Source organism: Panthera uncia (assembly GCF_023721935.1).
Source record: "Panthera uncia isolate 11264 chromosome C1 unlocalized genomic scaffold, Puncia_PCG_1.0 HiC_scaffold_4, whole genome shotgun sequence".
Classification (NCBI taxonomy): Eukaryota; Metazoa; Chordata; class Mammalia; order Carnivora; family Felidae; genus Panthera; species Panthera uncia.
The window spans coordinates 41063992-41087457 of record NW_026057585.1 but is presented as its reverse complement, the minus strand read 5'-3'; the positions used below and the strand labels follow the sequence as shown (position 1 = coordinate 41087457).

At 39.4% G+C, this 23466-nt stretch overlaps 1 protein-coding gene across 1 annotated transcript in view; it reads left to right on the top strand.

Moving 5' to 3' along the window:
• AK5 (adenylate kinase 5) overlaps window positions 1-23466 on the top strand; it is a 260907-nt gene that overhangs the window by 110825 nt on the left and 126616 nt on the right. Inside the window, exon 7 of the mRNA XM_049616985.1 lies at window positions 21083-21173. Coding sequence (XP_049472942.1) covers window positions 21083-21173 — 91 coding nt within the window. The remainder of the gene's footprint in view (window positions 1-21082; window positions 21174-23466) is intronic.

Sequence of the window (23466 nt, the reverse complement as noted above, 5' to 3'; positions counted from 1 at the left end):
GGCTGTTGACGTGGCATATGTTGTCTGTGCACGGCAGGTGTTCAGTTCATAGTTGATGGCTGAATAAACAAACGGATAGATGCTGCAGAGAAGATACTGAGGAACTAGATAGTAACAACATGATAATAATAACAACTAGCATTTGTAAAACATTTGCCATGTGCAGACACTAAGTGTGGATTATTTTTGTCTGGTAGGAATTTTTATTACCCCTGTTTTGACACCTGCAGAAACTGAGATGGATGTGTTCTCCAGGGCCACATAGCTGGTGTAATAGCAGAGCCCACACTCCTATCCTCATTATACTAAACACTCAGAAATGAGGAAAGTGAAATAAATCAAGTAAATACTGAAAACCCCTGATCCTGGGTCATCTGTAGCTTCATAGACTGTTTTTCTTTTCCTTTTAAAAAGTGGAATCAACAGCTCATCTCTCTCCTTCAAAAAGGCCAGAAATGTCGACTCCAAGATAGTCCTTGAATAAAAAATCAGAAATTCTAGAATCCTTAGATCATTCAGAGTAGTGGAAATACCCACAAGATCCCCAGTCTTTTTGTCTGTGCTCCATGATAGATTAGCCATTAAATGTGCACATATACAATTATGCATTTTAAATTGGTTGTTTATATGCAGACCTGGCTGCAGCTCAAAATATGATGAATATTGGAAGGCATGAAATTAAAATGGATGTTAATTATTTTTCAGCATTCCTCCAAGGCACAAGTTTTCAAACTCAAAATCTCATGGGTCTTTTGGCAAAAAGCCTTTAATACATTTGGGGCCTTTCTAGTGAGTTGCTTCGTTCTTCAGTGTGATTCCTGGTTTGCTCTGTGCCATCATGTATGAGATAAGGGACTTAGAGTTGAAGGCACATCCCTCTGTAATTTACTTGATATATTAAAGAAAAACTTACAGTGACACATTTTATTTATTTTTTTAATAAAATCTGGGTACTGGCATGCATATGCTTGTGGATTTTTTTTAATGTTTACCCACTTATTTTGAGAGAGAAAGGGAGAGAGAGAGTGGGAGGAGGGGCAGAGAGAGAGGAGAGAGAGAATCCCAAGCAGACTCCATGCTGTCAGTGCAGAGCCTTACACAGGGCTTGAACTCCCTAACTGTGAAAATCGTGACCTGAGCCACAATCAAGAGTCAGATGCTTAATCGACTGAACCACCCAGGTGGCCCACAATAACACATTTTAAATAAATACTAATATTATCCCAAAATGAGGTAAGTATCTGGCTACTTACACATCTTTAAAAATTATGCACCTGAATTGTAAAAAGAGAACCTATATTGTTTTCTCTTCCATGCACACTCACAGGTTTATGCTTAACCCTCCCTCCTTTGGCTGTCTCCCAGCTGTATTAATTGTGACTGAGCATATGCAGAACCAGAATCTGCACATTCATAATAGTGGCTCTGCCTCTCCTGACAAGACTGCTAAGTAGGTCATGATTTTATGCCAAAAGGAAATGGCCTTTTGGTGGCCAAAGGACTGTTTTTATACTCCGTGGAAACCTGTTACGGTGATCTAGCATCAGCATCATCACTGTTGTTTCTCATGCCAAATTCATCACTTTGCCCACAATCCCCCATCTTGCCTTTCCAGTCAGGAAATAGTGATGGAATTCCTTTTAAATATTTTAAAATGCAGGAAGGCATTTTACGATACTACAGTTATTACCAGCTTTCAGGGTAAACACAGAAATCTAGTTCTTAGGGCATGATTTTTGTAATAACTTATACTTCTTTTTGAGGCAGAGTCATTGAGATCATTCATTTATTAATCCATTTAGTCACTTGCAGAGCACCTCCTATAGGTTAGTGACTGTGCTTGGTCTGAAAGAGATTGCAGAGAAGTAAATGGGAGGCAAGATCGGGGTGATTTGTTGCTACTGTGCCTTTTATTTCCTCTATCAATTTATGATGGTTTTTATAAAATAATTTAAACCAGGGTGTTTTTTTTTTTTTAATTTTTTTTTTCAACGTTTTTTATTTATTTTTGGGACAGAGAGAGACAGAGCATGAACGGGGGAGGGGCAGAGAGAGGGAGACACAGAATCGGAAACAGGCTCCAGGCTCCGAGCCATCAGCCCAGAGCCTGACTCGGGGCTGGAACTCACGGACCGCGAGATCGTGACCTGGCTGAAGTCGGACGCTCAACCGACTGCGCCACCCAGGCGCCCCCAGGGGTTTTGAAGCAATTATAAGTAAGACCTATGAAGTTGTCAGAAAGATATGTAAATCATTTTGGACTTAAAAGAATTTATTTCATTTTAAATGCTTCCAGAAAATGTGATTCTGCACAGACGACCATTTACCACTCTCTAACATAGTAATAGGGGACACTTTTTGAGATCTTTGTGCCAAGCTCTACGGTAATAATGGATTCTCTTACTTAACTTTTGGCGATCTACAACCACACGACAGAGGCACTATGGTTATCACTTTTTTATGGATGAGAAAAGAGGCTTAGAAAATCAGTAACTCCTCCAAAGTCACACAATGAATAACGATAGTGCTAGGATGTGAATCCAGATGGTCTAGCTCAAAAGTCTTGCTCTACACCTTATCACTTCCTTTGTTATCTGTGGTCAAAGCAAAACAATGAATTATTATTGGCATTAATGAGAAACTTAATTCTCTAACCAGACAAAAAAATAGTGTAGATCTGGCTGTGTGTTGTCTGATTTGTAAATTATTGTCAGATGAAGAGTATATTTATTAGATCTGATGGGGCAGCCATAAACCCAGATAAGGACATTTATGGGTCCTAAATATTTGGGGCTCAAACGCCCTCTCTCCTATGACACTTTCTTTAATCCTCAATTTCACTCACCCCACACATCCTTCTTAATCCCCCTTCCCTCTCTGAGACTAATTAATTCTCCTTTTTCCTTTGATCTCCCACTGTACATTTCTATATGAGTCTGTGACAGCCCTTACTCTGTATGAATGTTAGGGTTCAAGTGAATGCCCCCTCACTGGGCTGTGACTCTTTAAGGGTGAGAGTCCTGTTTTACTGAGCACTGAGCCTCCAGTGCATGTCATGTAATAGGTGCACAAGTGTTTTTAAATGAACGAATTAATAAAAGTTTCCACACATTCAGTAGTGTGACTTATATTCCATGGAGAGGGCATTCACAGGAGATGAAAACAATCCTCTCTCTTTTACTATATGATACAAGGAGTTAAACCCCTTTGCATTCTGTACCTACAGCAAACATTAGGTACTCAATAAATATGTGTTGAGTAAATGAAAACAAACCAGGAGAACTTTTCAATGAGCTTGCAAGGGGCCCTGTGGAATGTGATAAGTTTTCCAGATGTCCTGCAAAGCCGCTTTGTCATTTTGTAAAAGCTGACTTACTGCGTTTGTTTTTGTGTAATCAAAGCTGCCTCATTCTATGAGCCTGGAGGTTGTATTTGAAATTGGCATTCATTTTGTTTTTCTTAGGCTCAGCTTTTTGCCTGAGGCTCCTAAAAGTTTCTCATTGGCTCTGGTCTCCATTGACAGTCCCATGTGTACCAAGTGGAATGTTGTCTATAAAATTTTGGAGGAGCCTGTTACTTTGCAAATGCTATGCACCCTTTATATTTTACGTAAGGTTACCAATCCCAATCCCCTTTAGGAGGAAATTCACCATGTCTATGATGGTAAAGATAAAAATAAAAAGAGAAGCAGACTCAGCTTGAGATAGCACGGAAGCTAATTGGCTTTTCAGATGCTGTACTCCCTTTGTCTCTGAGTGAAGTCAGCCTTTGTAGAACAGAATCTCTCATTGCTGGTGTCTTTGGGAAGCTAAGGATTTCCTCTAGGGTCTCAAGCATACCTGAAAGTAAAAACATAGAGGAATAATTAACCGAAAATAACCTCCAACAGACAAAAACAAAAACAAAACAAAAAACAGTGATGGAGAAGGTGGAGCCAGGATGGGATGAGATAGAGCCATTTTCTACAGCTGTACTCCTGACTCGCTCATCTTTCTCCTCTCAAGTTTCTGCATCAACCACTGCCTGAAAGATCTATCAATACCAAACTTACTCAACAGAATCAACCCAGCACTACACAGAAATTAAGTTTGCTAAGTCCACAGTTGGTTAAGTGTTACATGGCCAAAAAAATTCTTTTTGTAGATGGTCCACTTCAAAATTCAATGAATAAAATCTAGATACTGCTTATGGATGACACATGATCTCTTTTTCTGCAGGTTGCTTCTAGTCAGAGGTTAATCATTCTAGCAGAGGAATAAGAAAAGTAACTGTCCTAGTTGAGTCAGCTAAATGCACATAAGGTCTTAGCATCAGAAGCGTTTATAGGGATGTTTTGTCCATTGGCATATTAGTTTCCCTTCTCTGTCCATGGACCTAAATATATATCCCATTATTACAGATCTGATCTACATTCTCATAATTTTATTTTTCTCTATTTCCTCATTTATTTTTTTCCTAAAACTTGGAGCAAAACTGTGGAGTTATCCAAGGGGCCCAATGACTATTAAGTTGTTAAACAATCCTCCATTCTGTTTCCATTCTTTAATTATTTCTTACTATCAAGCCTGTCACAGCCATCTTGCTAATAAGTTAATTATTCTAAAACAAAGGCCAGTTTGGTTTTTTGGGAACTTGGCACACACAATGTTATCACAAAATACGAGACTTAGGGTTAGTGAGTAAAGGGAGAAATGAGGATGGTTGTTTAAATGGCTCTGAATTTGGAAATGAGCTTAAAGCTAAAATTAGAGAGGAAAAAGAAATGAGTGTGGGATAACTAAGAACATAGGATTTGTTCTTTCCAGAGCTAAAATAACTTAGTTCTTAAGAGCACAAGCATTGTAATAAGACCTGAGACCGTACCTAAGCCCTGCTGTTCATCAGTTGTATGACCTTAAGTAAGTACTTACCTTTCTGAGCCAACTGTTTCCTTGGGAGAATGATCCCCGAGGTTGTTCTAGGGGTTAAGTGAGATGTTTGCAAAGTGCTTTGCCTGTTGCCTAGTGTAGAGCAAGTACTCAATAAGTGGTAAGTACCATTAGGCACAGTAGTTGAGCTCAGCTGTCATGTTCTTGGGTACACAGACCAGCACACACATATTACATACACATGGCCAGGGGTTTCTGATAGGGGAAGCAGCTACCAGATCAAAAATCCCAGAAGGGCACCCAAATGACTTCAGGAAACAAGAAGGTACATCACTCAGTCCCTTCTCAGAAGGCACATCCCAAGATCTTAAGGCACATGTCACGCCTTTCATCTGTTTGCATTGCTGTTTCTCTGATTGGAATGCCCTTCCCTTCCCTTCCTCTCCCTTCCTCTATTCAATTTTCTTAGTCTCACTTGTTCAGAACTTGACTCATGGGTCAGCTTTCTCAACCCCACACTGCCCACTTGCCCAGCTCCATTTCCAGAGCACCCAATGTGCACCCTCATTACACCCCTTCCCATAAGTAACTGTCATTAATGATTTACATATCATATACTCAATGTAGACCTTGAATTCCATGAGGGCAGTGACTCTGGCATATTTGACTGAATGTAATTGTTTCCTCCAAATCATACTTATTTCATGTTCATGTCTCCAACAAGGAGAAACATTAGCATGATTCTTCTAACAGCTATTTTATGATCCACAATGATCATTGACTATTCCCATAAAATATGTTTCTGTAAATGTTAAGTGCAGTCCCAAAGAAGTTTGTAAAGAGAAAGATAGAACTACAAAAAGAATTAGATTGAAAATTTTAACTTCTTTCCTACTTGTAGGTGGTATGTTTCATCGTAATGTCCTATGCTCATATTGTAAGATTCATTTCCCTCCGTTTTTCATTTTCTAAGCTCACCTCTTTGATTCCATTTGACCTCCTCCTGAGTCTCCACACAGTTATAAACTGATCATATTTGGCTATGGTAGTTAAAGTCAACACTGCTGGAAAGAAAATTTTAAAAATATAAGAATGATGTCTTCTGCCCATTTCTTAACTGTGTTATTGGTTTTTTGGATGTTGAGTTTGATAAGTTTGATAAGTTCTTTATAGATTTTGGATACTAACCCTTTATCATTTGCAAATATCTTCCAAATATCTATGCTGCCTTTTCGTTTTATTGATTGTTTCCTTCACCGTGCAGAAGCTTTTTATCTTGATGAAGTCCCAGTAGTTCTTGTTGCTTTTGTTTCCCTTGCCTTCTGTGACGTGTCTAGTCTGAGGTCGAAGAGGTTGCTGCCTGTGTTTTCCTGTAGGATTTTGATTGTTTCCTGTCTCACATTTAGGCCTTTAATCCATTTTGAATTTATTTTTGTGTATTAAAAAAAAATGGTCCAGTTTCATTCTTCTGCATGTCACCATCCAGTTTTCCCAGAACCATTTGTTGAAGAGACTGTCTTTTTTTCCATTGGATATTCTTTACTGCTTTGTCGAAGGTGAGTTGACCACACAGTTGTGGGTCCATTTTTGGGTTTTCTATTCTGTTCCACCAGTGTGTCTGTTTTCGTGCCAGTACCATATTATCTTGATATCTACAGCTTTGTAATATAGTTTGAAATCCGAAATTGTGATGTCTCCAGTTTTGTTTTTTTCAGGATTGCTTTGGCTATTCAGGGTCTTCTGTGGTTCCATACAAATGTTAGGATTGTTTGTTCTAGCTCTGTGAAAAAGGCTGGTGGTATTTTGATAGGGATTGCATTAAGTGCGTAGATTGCTTTGAGTCGTATAGACATTTTAACAGTGTTCTTCCAATCCATGAGGATGGAATGCTTTTCCATTCCTTGTGTCTTCTTCAATATCTTTCATAAGTGTTATATAGTTTTCAGAATACAAATCTTTTATCTCTTTAGGTAGGTTTATTCCTAGATATCTTACTGGTTTTTGGTGTAATTGCAAATGGGATCAATTCCTTGATTTCTTTTTCTGCTGCTTCATTATTGGTGCATAGAAATGCAACAGATTTCTACACACTGATTTTATAACCTGTGACTTTGCTGAATTCATGTATTAGTTCTAGCAATTTTTTGGAGGGGTCTTTCGGGTTTTCTACATAGAGTATTATGTCGTCTGCAAATAGTGAATAGATACTTTTCCAGAGAAGACATCCATGTGGCAAGCAGACACATGAAAAGATTCTCAACATCACTCATCATAAGAGAAATACAAATCAAAACCATGATGAGACACCACTTCACACCTGTCAGAATGTACAATTAACAACACAAGAAGCAACAGGTGTTGGCGAGGATGCAGAGAAAGGGGAACACTCTTTCACTGTTGGTGGGAATGCAAACTGGTGCAACCATACTAGAGAACAGCATTTGATGTTCCTCAAAAAACTAAAAATAGAACTACCCTATATGATCCAGCAATTTGTAAATAATAGATACTTACCCAAAGTATACAAAAATGCAGATTCAAAGGGGTACATGCACCCCAATGCTTATAGCAACATTATCAACAATAGCCAAATGATGGAGAGAACCCAAATGTCCATCAAATTATGAATCAATAAAGAAGCTGTGATATATGTATTATGTATATTATATTGTATATCATACATATATATATATACACTCTATGTATACACACACACACACACACACACACACACAAATGAAATATTACTTGGCCATCAAAAAGAATGCAGTCTTGCCATTTGCAACATTAATGGAGCCAGAATGTACTATGCTGAGTGAAATAAGTCAGAGAAAGACAAATACCATATGATTTCACTCATATGTGGAAATTAAGAAACAAAACAGATGAACATATAGGAAGGGTGGGGGAAAAGAAAGGGAAACAAAATGCAAGAGGCTCTTAATAATAGAGAACAAACTATGGGTTGACAGAAGGAGGTGGGTTGGAGATGGGCTATATGGGTGATGGTATTAAGGAGGGCACTTGTGATGAGCACTGGGTGTTGTATGTAAATGATGAATCACTGAATTCTACTCCTGAAAACAGTATTGTACTGTATGTGCAAATACTTAAATTTTGAAAATACAGTAAAACATTGGTTTGCAAGCATAATTTGTTCTGGAAATATGCTTATAATCCAAAACACTTGTATATCAAAGCAAATTCCCCCATAAAAAATAATGGAAATTCAGATGATTCATTCCACAACCCAAAAATATACATATAAAAAGGTTACAGTACTGTAATATAAAAGAATATACAAAATATAAAGAAAAATAAACAAATTAACCTGCACTTACTTTGAAAACCTTTGTGGTTGGTCTAAGAGAGACAAGAGAGAGGAGGATTATTGTGTAGGGTGACTTTCACTATCACTCATGGATGTTGACTACAGTACAGTATTAATTAAATCTTATAATATTCTGTATTTAATGTAATTGGCAACAAGGCAGCAGAGGAAAGGGTCTATATCTGCAGGCAATCTGATCTAGAATGAAGCATAGCATTTCTAAGCTTACTCTTGTATGGAAAAGCAAAGGACTGTCCGTACATGCTTTGAGGTGACAAAAATACACTAGTGCCAGTTGTGGGCACCTTCAAATGTTCTGAAAAATCACTGATTGATTTTTACACCATGGTCTGAGAGGGAGTATCCCACAGAGAGAGAGAGATTGAAAGAGAGAGAAGAACCACTGGCTCAGTTGTGATGATGTGACACTTGGCATCACATACTATTCATATTGCAAGACATGGTTCATTTATCAAGTTAAAGTTTATTAGAAATGTTTGCTCGTCTTGTGGAACACTCGCAGAACAAGTTAACTCACAATCCAGGGTTTTACTGTAATAAAAGCAGAAGAAGGAAACATCTCAACTACAGAGAAAGGAAAGAAAAGAAAGAAAAATAAATAAATAAAAGGAAATAGAAAGAGCCTGATCTTCCCAGGGCCTAAATTAGCCTCTAGTCACACATCTGGTGCTTAGGCAGCACAGCGGTTTTTTCAGGCTTCCAGGGTGCCACTTAGGGCTCTGCAGCAGGAGACACTTGAGCACTGGAGAGAATGGAGCCTGTAATTAGAAAAGGTACCAAATGTCACATGAGGCTGAAATTTGACTTCTGAGACTCTTAACTAGCTTCTTTAGTTTGGAAGCTTTCTTGGCAGAAGTTTAAATCTTTATCCCACCACCTTGTAGTTGTATAAAACCTCAAATTGCTGGAATGCTGGGAGAGAGAGAAAGAAGGGGAAAATAGGAAGGGAAAAGAGTATTTTAATTAATCGAGTTTTCTGGTTAATTCAGTTTGGCAAGTATTTGTTGTCTATCTGTGGGGCTCAGAGCCTTGTGAGGTGCAATGGAGAAAAAAATAGGAACTGCACAATGTGATTCTTGTCTATAATGGGTATATCTTGTCTGTTCTCCATTTTCTTCTTTTAATCTTTTTTACTGAGTTCTTTCAAAGTATTTTAGTCTTTATTGGTGCCTTAATAATTACAGAAAAGCTAACATGATCTATTCTTTCCTCCATGCATCTTCAGTGCCCAGCACGTACCTGGCACAAAGCAGGTACTCAATAAATCTTTATTGAATTGAATTACATCATGTATGCAGTATAAGAGATTGGATAGAATCCATATTAATTCTAAGACATATTCTAAAATTTGGCTTATTTGACAAAATCCATTATATCAATCTATTTGCTGGGCTACAGAACTGTCTCTTAGTTAATGTATCATTTAGTAGTATCATTTTTTAAATTTATTTTTAAAATTTTTGTAATGTTTCTTTATTTTTGAGAGAGAGACAGAGTGTGAGCAGGGGAGGGGCAGAGAGAGAGGGAGACACAGAATCCGAAATAGGCTCCAGGCTCTGAGCTGTCAGCACAGAGCCCATCATGGACCTCAAACTCACAAACCATGAAATCATGACCTGAGCTGAAGTTAGATGCTTAAATGACTGAGCCACCAAGGTGCACCTTAATAAAATATTAAATCCCTTTCACATGTACTAAATAGGGGTTTATGTCAGCTACCTCCATTCATTGAGTATATCTTTTATGTGCTTTCTGCAGCAAGTTCATTTTATTTTACTTTTTTTTCTAGCTTGAGCTATAACACCTATAACATTGTGCAAGTTTCCAGTATACAGTGTGATGGTTTGATACGCGTATATGTTGTGAAATGATTCCCACAATAAGGTTAGCTAACACATCCGTCACTTCACATAATTACAGTGTGTGTTTGTGTGTGTGTAGTGAGAAAGTTTAAGATCTACTCTCTTAGTAACTTTCAAATATATAATATTGTTAACTGTGTCATTGTGCTGAATATTAGGTCCCCATAATGTATTCATCTTCTAACTGGAAGTTTGTACCCTTCGACCCACATCTCCCCATTTCCCTTGTACCTCAGCTCCTGGCAACCATCATTCTACCCTCTGTTTCTCTGAGTTCGGCTTTTTTTTTTAGATGCCACATGTAGCAACTTAACTTTTTTTTTCAGCAGTTTCAAAAGCATCGCATCATAGTGCCCACAGAGATTAATGAGCAGGATCTTGGCCATTTGCTATCCATTCATGATCTGAACATTGGTCAGTCTGCTCTGAGTTCTACCTGAGCCTACAAAATTTAATAATCAGCTACTATAGCCACAAACCTTTCACTTCAAAAATTGTTCCAGACCCAGTTCCCACCACCAACTTAGATTTTTTATTCTTGGGCCTCCTCTCTCATCATCAACCTCCTTTATGACTGAAGACCTAGCCTTTCCCCTCTCATGGGTGGCATGGCCTTGTCCACCATCCCCTATGAGATGGCCAAAGCAAGGCTTCTGGAAAGCTGCCTGTCAGTCAGAGGCAGAGCTGCAGCCCTGGCTGGGGTGTAGGGAGGAGGGACTGAGCCAGGCCAGGCCCTGGGTACCAGTCCGTGGAGCTGTGGAGCAGAAGTAGAGCAGCCTCTCCAGACAGCAGCAGGCCAGACATGGACCCATAGCAGAACTCCTCTCTCCAACCCCAAAGAGGCTCTCAGAAAGAGGGTAGGCATACTCTTTCTTTGGTTGCTGAGAAAGGATTGAGTTGGGATGAAAAGGGACACGGATGATAGATGACATAAGTCCTCTCCTCATACTGAGAGGCAGGGTAGTTTGCAGAAAGACATTTTTGAACGCTACTATGGAGGGGTGCCTGCGTGGCTCTGGCAGTTAAGCGTCCGACTTTGGCTCAGGTCATGATCTCACGGTTCCTGAGTTCAAGCCCACGTCAGGGTTTATGCTGACAGCTCAGAGCCTGGAGCCTGCTCTGGATTCTGTGTCTCCTTCTCTCTCTGCCCCTCCCCACTTGTGCTCTGTCTCTCTCTGTCTCTCAAAAATAAATACATGTAAAAAGAAATTTATAAAAAAAAAAAAAAAGAAAGCTGCTATGGAGGGTATAACTGAAGTCAACAGTAGACAAAGAGGACTATGAAGCAGTAGCCAGTTTCCCTCTGAAATTGGTAACTTGAAGCTAACCCAGGAGAGCTCTGTGAGGAGCTAGGCAGTCTTCTGTCTCTTATAGTCAACTTTGCCTGTCCTTACTCCTTCCAGGGCTCCTGGCCAGCCTGCAGAGAGGGAGGCCCTTCTGCCAACAGCTACAGCCACCTAGTAGTATACACCCATCGCTCAGAGAAGTAAGACTACCAACTGTGGCCTGAAAATAGGGACTAGGGAATAAGACCAAGAATGTTTGAGTGTATTGCATCTGGACCTAGCATGGCTTGGCTTCTACAGATTCTTAGAGGCCTGCCCCAAGAGTCCTTCTGAAAGCCTTGATTTGTTTTACAAGTGCCCAGCTAAGATGAAGTCTGTCCGTGGAGCTAAGAGCTGATCCTCACAGCCTTGGCAGGTGATGGCGCTCACAGTTTGATAGACCAGATGTGGATTCAGATCCTGGCTCTACCACCTGCGTGACCTTGGACAAGTTATTTACTCTTTCCAAGACCCAGGTTTTGAATCTGGTGATAACGATACCCTTTTTATAATAATATTGTAGGGACTTAATGATACAATCATATAAAGAAAGCCCTAACGGTGAATGGCACATAGTAGATGCTAAAAAAATGGTAACTGTACTTGGTACTTTGTTGATTGGCTGTTGATGCGGATGCAGGTTCTGAAAAATGACCTCTGAGCTAATGTAATAACAATAATCAAAATTCGCAGTCTCCTTTTCTAAGTCTCTAGAACAAGATAAGTCAGTCATTATTACATTAAGGTTTTGAGTTCAGGAAAAAACTTTTTCTTGAAACACTTCATAAATATTGCAGTAATTTTTTCTGGAGCCACTTTATTGTGTTGACTTACTCCCGACCAAATTTTCCAGATGCTGTCTATAATCTGAATATCCAGTGAAATACAGATTCCATACAAAAAGCTGAGAAGAGCCTTACTCAGATATCCACGGCTTTCCAGTGTTCTGTACTCATCTCTTTGCATACCAATCATGTCTGTTTTTAGGTATATCTTCTCACGTTTTCCCCTTATTTCATTCTGTTAAGAAATAGGTTCTACACACCCTGGTTCAAGAATCCCGCTCATCAAAACGGGATTGATTCAGCTTACTCAAAATATTATCCCTGCCCACCCCCCACCAAATCCATGTTGGTGCTTTCCTTTCAGATTTTGTAATTAATTATGAAGCTTCAGAAACACAATTCTGCAGATGATTACCAACTGCCATTACTCCATCGCAGATAACTACACATTTCACTCCAGTTACCACAGATCTTTACATTGTTACTATTTTAATGCAATATCCAATTTTTGTTGGAGAAAAACAAAAATCACTGTAAAGAGGATGCCAACCAATCGGTCATTTAGGGGGAAGTCTCCAAACATATAAAAGAGAAAATTTGAAGTCCAATTATCTGCATGTTGGGGGATCTCCAGCAGCAGACGATGAAAGCCATTGGTGGAGAGCATGCTTAATTGAAATCCTTTGCATGAAACAAGGGAGAAGTAAATAATTCAGGCAATCAGTTTGATGCTCGGAGAATGATACTTAAGGGATGTATAAAACTAAGACAATACTAATAACAGAACCAGTTTGTTTCCTCCTCAAATTTAAGCAGAGAAAAAGTGGGAGGCAGACCTAGGCTTAAGGAAAGGTGGAATCTGGAAAGAGAAATTGAACTAGTATTCTCCCTTTGAGTCCATTTAGAGATATTTTGTAAACCTAACATTCCTACCTAGCAGAGCGAAGAATGCAGAAAGCCCTGTCTCCATGGAGAAGATTTGGACAGCCTGTTGCAGCCTGCAAATCAGCGCCAAGAGAAAACAAAACCATAAACTCATTTTTGCCCTTAAAAATGCAAACCGTCACTGCCCCTTTCTCCTCACATGGCAGTGCTTCTACTCCCCCTCCTGTAATTTCTTTCCCTTATGCAGGTATGTTTTGTATGATTTTGAAAGCTGTTCCCACATTTATTATTCAAGTTAAAGCATGTGTTTGTGAGTCAACTGGGGAATTTGGTAAGCATCTTATTTTGAAACTTCCAGTTGACCTCCCCAGCCCTCTTAAATTAAATGACCTTAAACAGATTATGCAAGCCCATGTCCTCTGCGAGTCCATTCCCTCAGAATAAGAGAGTTTTGTTAAGATTGCTAGACAAACGACAGTCACCAAGAAAGATAAAGTTGCCCATCCAATCACAGAATTTCAGAGCTGGGAGCAACGTCAGACAGCATCTGCTCTAGTGGCACACGATTCCATCTGCCCCATGAAGCTCGGTTCTCACCTGTGAGATGTAGATAAACTTTCATTCCATCACCCTCCACCTAGGCTACCCCTGCAGCATTGTCACTTCTGCTCTGCTTTGCATTTTAAAGTAAACATCCTAGGTTCTTGCAGCTCAAAACCTTTTTCCTTAAAAAGAAAAAAGAAAGAAAGCAAAATCATCACTACCTGAGTTTCAAAACACTATTTAGAAACTCAAAACCTGATAAGATTAGGGTTTCTCAGCTTTGGCACTATTGACATTCAGACTGGATAATCTTTGTCATGAAGGGGCTGTCCTATGCATTATAGGATATGTTGCAGCATCCCTGGACAGTCGTGTCCCCCTGCCAGTTGTGACCACCAAAAACATCTCCCAACATTTGTTGGGAGTAGGGGAGAGATGGGTGGACAAAATCTCTCCTGGTTGAAATCCATTAATGTATATAGTTTGTACAAAAACAAATAAATGTGCAATAAGTAAAATGATGATTTCAAAGCCAGTTTGCCTCTAACCATACATACAACCTCTCTAAACACTGAGCATTACCACTTTGCAAGAGCCTTAGCCAATTAAGTGTCAATTGTTCTGATAGTACCCCATCACAATGCTCTCCAAGGTCTATATGCCACAATATCTGCTAAAAGAATGGAGGGAAGAGTCCCATGCTAGCCCTGGAGTTGTACGAGTGGGATGTCCCAGAAAATAAAGCAGCCTAAGTTCAATTCTGTGGTCTTGATGCAGAAGTAAATGAGCTTCAGCAGCATCTGCAAAATCCAGAGTTGAGTTGGTTATGTGGGTGTCCTCGTCCTTCTTCATGGTTCCATGTTCATCATCCAAACATTTAGCAGTGGTTAGTTGGAGTCTACCCAGCACGTAGTAGTTACTCAGCAAATATTTGTTGAAGGTTTTTATGGATAGTGTTTTACCTTTTGCAGTCTGCCTCTGGGTTGAGACAATCAGGTACATTAGCCTGTGCTAGAACTAAACATAGCTTTGTTCGAATCAGTCAGAGAATGGATATCTCCTGGAAAGTCTCAAAGTCTCTTGTAGTCATTATTCCACAATCCCCAAGTTAAAAAAAAAGTGTGTATGTGTGTCCAAAATATAGAAGTGATCAAATGACTGTAAGATATACTCCCTCAGACCTAGGAAGTCAGAGAGAGAGACAAAAACGAACTGCAGGCTGTGTGCTGATGTGTTAAATATATACCATCTCCTTAGTCCTCACAGCAATCCTGTTGTGTAGGTGCTAAGAACAGGGGGGAAATAAGTTGCTCAAAGTCAGACGGCTGCTACAGGGGAAAGCAGAACTTCAAATCCAGCTCTAGCAGAGTTTTAAGCTGTCTGAGCCCAATTTTAAGCCTCCCAGACTCACTTGTGCACCAGGCCTTGGTTGCTTATTGAATGGAGAGCCCTGGCCAGCACTGCCCTGTATCTCCAACACTGCTGACAACCAGCCGTCCTCTTCAGGGTGGAAGGCAGGGCTTCATCAAACCCACCACAGTGGGAGTCTCTACAGAGACAGCACTCAGACCCAACCAGACCAGACCTACAGAGGCTCTGGCTTTTTTCAGCACTTCTAGATTCAGATGCTCTGCCGCTCCGCTCCCTGTGGTGTGGGGATACGTCTTCTCAGTGGCTGCCCCAGGGGCTAAACAGCACACCCAAGAATTAGAGGGTACTTAACTCCTCAGAGGTAAAACTTGGACCAGTGAAATACAGGAAATTGAAAGGACAAGTCCCCCCCCCCCCCCCCCCCCCCCCCCCCCCCCGTCAGACTTGTTCTGAAATGTAGATGGTCCATTTAGTCTTTCTAGAGACCAATCTAGCAGCTCTGTTTTCTTGTGAAGCTGGGGCCAGTCCAGGAATGTACTACCTTACATTTGTTTTCCTTTCCTGTTTGCCTTGTTTTTCTTTTTTCCTCACACTTACTGTCCTGAGGTTACACACACACACAGCACAAAACCTCTGGTAAAGTGTTAACCTATGTTTTGCTTTAGGCTCTATTTTCTAGGAATCCCATGCTAAAACACAAATTTATGCTCTTTTATTTATAAAATCACAACACTGCCATCCATTTCTCAAAAGCCTAAGAAAAAATAAAATCCTTCTTTAGTACATGTTCCTCCTTACTGATGATAGCTAACAAATATTTTGAAAATAGAAAACCATAATATATATGGGTATGAGGAGCAGTGCATCAAGATGGCACTAAATGTGCCTTCATGGTCTCCTCATATCTGCCCTAGCCACCAGCTGCTTTTCTTATCTTGCTTTTAGATAAAATGGCTGTGGTAACACTCATTCGAGCAGGGGTGCATTTGTCTTACCACAATGGTATCTGTAGGGTGGAAAGTGTCAGTCATCCGAAGTGTAAATCCTAGCTCAGCTTATTGGCTGTTTGACTTGAGAAAGTCATAATATCTCTGAGTAGATATTTCCTCACCTGTAAAATAGAAAGAAAACTATCTGCCTCACCTTTCCCATGGGCTGATGTGACATACAGAAAGCACTTTGAAGCACCATTCAGAGGTGCTTTAACTGTAAGAAGAAGTAAGAAAAATAACTTTCTAATTCAGGCTTTTAAAATTTCCCTTGCTAAAAATGATGAAACACTTCAGTAGGAGAATATAAAGGAATAAATCACTTAGTTTCTTCTTAAACATTTCAAGATACTAATTAAGATTAAAAAGTTAAAGAGCTGAGACCTCTGGCCCAGATAAAATAAAAGAGACTGGATTTTCCCTCCCACTTGAAACAAATGAACAAAGAAAAGTTTAAAAATCTTAAAAAACAATTCTCAAGATACCTTACAACAAGCCATAAGGTGATTCTTTGAGAGAAAGGAAACAAATACGGAAAGCCCTAGGATTGCTCTTACTGTTGGAAGTTTCCGGGCTACTGAGCAGGAAGAAGGAAGCCTTGTGGAGAATGGTGGACCAAATGGGTTGAACAGAGTTGAGAGTCTAAGAGACCAAGGTCAGAGGACAGAGTACCAGACATATGAGCTACACCGAAAGAGAACTCTAGAGATCTGCCAAGGGTTCCCTTCCAGTATTCAACAGGGTACTGTGCAGTGTATGCATTTGAGGAAACTACCTGAAGCTGAGAGACAAAACCACCCAAAAGGATTAGCTGGTGCTACAGCAGGCTTGGAATAGTGCCTTTTTCTACCAGCCATTCTGGAAAACCTCTTAATTCACAAGGCAATGGGTAGAGTACTTTGAAGAGTCTTGCCTCCACTGTGGGGAATAATTGTACACTAAACACTGCTCTGGTCCAACCCAACAAGTCTTTCTTTTTTTCAAGTTTTTATTTAAATCCCAGCCAGTTAAAATATAGTGCAACACTAGTTTCAGGTGTAGAATTTAGTGATTCATCACTTACATTCATCACCAGATGTTCATCACAAGTGCCCTCCTTAATACCCATCACCTATTTAACCCATCCCCCACCCACCTCCCCTCTGGTAACCATCAGTTTATTCTCTATAGTTAAGAGCCTGTTTCTTGGTTTGCCTCTCTTTTTTCCCCCCTGTGTTCATTTGTTTTGTTTCTTAAATTCCATGTATGAGTGAAATAGTAAGTATTTGTCTTTCTCTGACCGACTTACTTCACTTAGTTTAAGATTCTCTAGCTCTATCTACATCATTGCAAATGGCAAAATTTCATTCTTTTTGATGGCTGAGTTATATATATATATTATATATTATATATATTATATATTATATATTATATATAATATATTATATATTATATATTATATATGTTATATATTATATATATTATATATTATATATATAATATATATAATTTCTTTATTCATCAGTCAGTGGACATTTGGGCCCTTTCCACGATTTGGCTATTGTTGATAATGCTGCTATAAACATCAGGATGCATTTGTCCCTTTGAATCAGTATATTTGTATCCTTTGGATAAATATCTAATAGTGCAATTGCTGGGTCACAGGGTAGTTCTATTTTTAACTTTTTGAGGAACTTCCAAACTGTGTTTTAGAGTGGCTGCACCAGTTTGTATTCCCACCAACAGTGTAAGAGGGTTCCGCTTTCTCCACATCCTTGCCAACACCTGCTGTTTTCTGTGTTGTTAATTGTAGCCATTCTGACAGGTGTGAGGTGGTATCTCATCATGATTTTGATTTGTATTTCCCTGATGATGAGTGATGTTGAGCATCTTTTCATGTGTCGGTTGGCTATCTGGATGTCTTCTTTGGAAAAATGTCTATTCATGTCTTCTGCCCATTTCATCACTGGATTATTTGCTTTTTGGGTGTTGAGTTTGGTAAGTTTTTTTTATAGATTTTGGATACTAACCCTTTATCAGGTATGTCATTTGCAAATATTGTCTCCCATTCAGTAGGTTGCCTCTTAGTTTTATTGATTGTTTCCTTTGCTATGCAGAAGCTTTTTATTTTGATGAAGTCCTAAAGTTTATTTTTGCTTTTGTTTCCCTTGTCTCAGAAGGCATACTTTGTAAGGAATTGCTACGGCCAGTGTCAAAGAGGTTACTCCCTGTTTTCTGCTCTCAGATTTTGATAGTTTACTGTCTCACATTTATGTCTTTCATCCATTTTGAATTTATTTTTGTGTATGGTATAAGAAAGTAATCTGGTTTCATTCTTTTGCATGTGCTGTCCAGTTTTCCCAACACCATTTGTTGAAAAGACTTTTTTCCATTAGATATTCTTTCCTGTTTTCTTGAAGATTTATTGCCCATATAGCTATCAAGCCATTTCTGGGTTTTCTGTTCTGTCCCATTGATCCATGTGTCTCTTTTTGTGCCAGTGTCATACTGTCTTCACCGCTGCATCAGTGTTGTAATATAACTTATAGTCTGGAACTGTGATGCCTCTAGCTTTGCTTTTCTTTTTCAAGACTGCTTTGGCTATTTAGGGTCTTTTGTGGTTCCATGTGAAGTTTAGGATTATTCTAACTCTGAAAAATGCTGGTGGCATTTTGATAGGGATTACATTAAATGTTCAGATTGCTTTGGGCAATCTGGACATTTTAATAATATTTGTTCTTTTAATCCATGAGTGTGGAATGTTTTTCCCTTTCTTTGTGTCATCTTCAGTTTCTTTCATCAGTGTTTTTATAGTTTTCAGAGTGCAGGTCTTTTACCTCTTTGATTAGGTTTATTCCTAGGTATCTTATGCTTTTTGGTGCAGTTGTAAGTGGGATTTATTCCTTGGTTTGTTTCTATTTCTGCTGCTTGATTATTGGTGTATAGAAATGCGACAGATTTCTATACATTCATTTTGTATCCTGCAACTTTACTGAATTTGTGTATCAGTTCTAGCAAATATTTGGCTAGCCCAATAAATCTTAAAACCAAGATCTGAAAGAATCAAGTTGTTTCCAAGTAACTAAACTGCATTCCAGAACAAAGCTCAAGAATATTTATAGGAATACAAAAATATCTAGCACCCAACACAGTCAAAATGATGATGCCTGGTGTCCAATAAAAATTACCAAGCATGCAAAAAAATAAGAAAAATGCCTCATAATGGTGGGAAAAAATCAATCAGAACTAACTCAGAACTGACACCAGATGTTAGAACCAGCAAAGGACATTAAAAGTTATAATTATATTTTGGTACCTGGGTGGCTCAGTCCAAGTGTCTGATTCTCGGTCTTGGCTCAGGTCATCATCTCAGGGTTCATTAGTTCGAGCCCTACATGGGGCTCTGCGCTGACAGGGTAGAGGCTGCTTGGGATTCTCTGTGTCCCTCTCTCTCTGCCCCTCCCCCACTCACAATCTCTTGCTCTCTCTAAAATAAATAAGTAAACATGTTTTTTAAACGGTTATAATTGTATTTTAGATGTTCAAACCTTCAATAGAGACCTTCAAACATCAATAGAGACGTAGATTTTTTTAAAGACTCAAATTAAGCATCTAGAGATGAAAGCTACAATGTATGAGCTGAAAGATACCCAGGATGAGATGAACAGTGTATCCATACAGTAGAATACTACTCAGCAATGAAAAGGAATGAACTATTGATACAACATTGATGAATCTCAAAATAACTGGGCTGAGTGAAAGAATCCAGATGAAAAGGATTGCATTCTGTATAAATCCTTTTATATAGAATTCTAGAGAATGCCAAAAAATCTATAGTTAGACATATAATCAATGATTACCAGGTAGGGGGGGAGGAGGAAAGGATTCATTCCCAAGAGGCACAAGGAAACTTTTGGAAGACATAATTATATTCACTATTTTGATTTTTATGATGGTTTCACAGGTATGCAGACACAGATGTCAAAACTTACCGATTTGAATGTACAGTTTATTATATATTGATTATAACTCAGTACTAAAGTGTATTTTTAAAAACCATTGCACAACTGGGACATAGAGAACTTATAAATATAACTGCATTTTTTCAATATTTACATTTTTTGTAAATTTTAAAGAATGGTAAAATGTTTAAATCTGTCATTTTTATTACATCTAAGTCTACGGTGTCTACAGACTACATCTTTTGTGTAGTAGCTGTAGTATCTAGCATAGTAACTAAAGTTTCGTTTGGGGGCACTTTCCTTTTTCTTTTTTTTAACAGTACATTAGAAAATCCCCCCCTCCACTCTTGTTTAGAACTCCGTATTTTCATGAGTTTAAAATTTTTTTTAATCTTTATTTATTTTTGAGAGAGAGAGAGAAAGAGACAGAGAGCAGGGGAGGGGCAGAGGGAGAGGGAGACACAGAATCTGAAGCAGGCTCCAGGCTCTGAGCTGTCAGCACAGAGCCCGATGCTGGGCTCGAACTCACGAACCATGACCTGAGCCAAAGTTGGACGCTTAATCAACTGAGCCACCCAGGCACCCCTCATGGGTTTCTTAAATGAAAAACAAAAACCCTAAGAGCCAGAAGCCACAAGGTAAATTTCAATTATCATTTTTTTCCAAAGCTTACTTTATAAGTTATGAAAATTCTACACATTTTTCTTAATCATAAATGACTGTAGGGACACCTGGGTGGCTCAGTCTGTTAAGGGGCCGACTTCAACTCAGGTGGTGATCTTGCGGTTTGTGGGTTCGGGCCCTTCATCGGCTCTGTGCTGTCAGCTAGGAGCCTGGAGCCTGCTTTGGATTCTGTGTCTCCCTCTCTCTCTCTGCCCCTCTCCTGCTCATGCTCTGTCTGTCTCTGTCTCTCAAAAGTGAATAAACGTTAAAAAATTTTTTAATAAATAAATAAATGCACGCTGACTCCCTCCTTCTTTGTTTGATATGTGTGGTCTAGACTGAAAAATCCTCCATGAGTCTGTTTAAGACTCAAGGGCTTTAGTTCCTGTTGACCTGCTTCATTAGAGATATAGTTATATGATGCTTGCTCATTATATTTGGGAATGAACTAATTTATGCATTCTCTTGTTCCCAACTTGTCTGTCCTGTTTCCCCCAGTTTGATGCTGACCGAAACGAAGATGAGGTGTTCTATGACATCAGTGTGGCAGTGGACAGCAAGTTATTTCCAAACAAAGAAGCTGCAGCAGGTAAGTCACCATGTCCTTTGGGCAACAGTATGGCCTGATCACCTGCCAACTGTCTGGAGCTTTGTAGTAATGTTGGAGCTCAACAATCTGCTGCAAGGTTTTAAGGATGACACCGTTCTCAGAGCTTTACACTCTCTGGTTTGAAAATAAAGGCTAAAACAAAATAGAAAAGAAGGACTATCCATTTGGCCCTTATAGTGAATGCTTGCCTTCCAGTCATTGCACATGTAAATTAGCAAGCAGTCCCAATGTAACACACGACCTGTGTTACTATAATTGAAAAAGTCGAATCTAGCCCACTCTTTGTGCAACAATTAAAAGTTACAACTCCTCCAGGACTCCTTAACTCTGACATGTCTCTGCTGTGCCCCCCGGGAAAAGCCTCCCCTTCTGTCAGATAGCTGCTCCTCTCCCAACCCACAGCTCCTATTTTGGCTCTGTGCCTTCTCTTCCTAAGCATTCACCCCTAGAAGTTCGACCTTGGACAATAGTGCAGGGCAATCACACACCCTTATGTAAGCAGTACTCAAGGTTCTGTTTTGACCCTTATCTCATTTTCTTTGACTGTCTGATTCTGGTCAACTCATTGTCCCTCATGGTCTCCACTATCAGTACTATGCAGATGACTCTCAAATCTTTGTCTCAGTCCTGAACTTTCTTCTCAGGCCATAAGAACAAAAAAACTTCTGGGCTGTAAAGAAAAAGACTAAACATGGAAAATGTTTACCCATATTTGATTTGAAGCCCCCTAAGAGTAGCTTCAAAGAAAGTCAAGGCAGTGATCTTTCTGGGCAGACCCACAGAGCACAGATAACAATGTAAACTCACCTGCCTGGTTTTCCAGTGATACTTATAGTAAGATGGTCTATTGTTGGAAAGACTGAATATTGAGCAGCATATAAGATCATATAAACCAGAGTGCTAGTGCTCTGAAAAATGCTATGGCAGCCATGCTTTGTAAGTCAATATTGTATTTAGAACATTTATTTAGACCTCTAACAACAGATATCTAACTGCTAGGTATCCCATTTGTTAAGACAGTGGAGTGGAGGAGCTGATTTAAGGTGCCCCTTATTTTTATTTTAAAAATTTTAATTCCAGTAGAGTTAACCTACAGGGTTATATTGGTTTCCGTGTGCACATAGTGATTCAACAATTCCATACATTACTCAGTGCTCATCATGATAAGTGTACTCTTAATCCCCTTCACCTATTTGACCCATCCCCCACCCACCTCCCCTCTAGTAACCATCAGTTTGTTCTCTATAGTTAAGAGTCTGTTTCTTGGTTCACCTCTTGTTTTTCTTTCTTCATCTCTTTTGTTTCTTAAATTCCTCATATGAATGAAATCACATGTTTGTCTTTTTCTGGCTGACTTATTTTGCTTAGCATAATACTCTCTAGATCCATCCATGTTGTTGCAAATGGCAAGATTTCATTCTTTTTGTGGCTGAGTAATATTCCATTGTGTATATATACCACATCTTTGTCCATTCATCTGTCGATGGACACTGAGGCTGCTTCCATAATTTGACTATGGGGAAAAATGCTGTAAAAACATAGGGGTGCATATAATCTTTTCCAGTTAGTATTCTTTGGGTAAATACCCAGTAGCAGAATTACTGGATCATAGGGTAATTCTGTTTTTAGTTTTTTGAGGAACCGCCACATTGTTTTACACAGTGGCTGCACCAATTTGCATTCCCACCAACAGTGCAAGGGTTCCTTTTTCTCCACGTCTTCTAAGCTGCCCTTTCCTTTAGAACACTTGACACTTTGTGGCTCTCTAGTGGCATTTCTGAAAGGTGGCCTCGTCCTCCAGTGATGCAGCAGTGCTGGCTTTTGTGCTAGTCAGTAAACTGCCTGAGGACAGGTGCCATGTCCTCCAAGTGCACAGTGCCTGCCCCATAGCAGAGGTCACCAGGGACCTCATCTCTCCATCTTTCCTCTCTATACCTCCAAACTTATGAACGAGGAAGGAGTCTGCTCACAGTCTCAACTCCTACTACCTCCCATCCACTCCTCCAAACTCTGAAAGCTGAGTTCTGCTCCAGCTTTAAAATAAGCCTGTCCTATATATAACAGCCCTTGGTGATGAAGTGATCCTGGGAGGGACCGTGGTAAACTAGAAACACATGATGCCTCCCCTACAGAGGCAGCCCCTCTGAAGCTCCATGTTATCGTTGCCGTTAAGGCATGGACCAGTTGTTGCTGGATCTTTCTCTCTTTCAAGAGTGAATAGAAGACTGCATCTGTAGGTGAAATCTCAAGGCTTGTCAGTGTTGCTGACTCA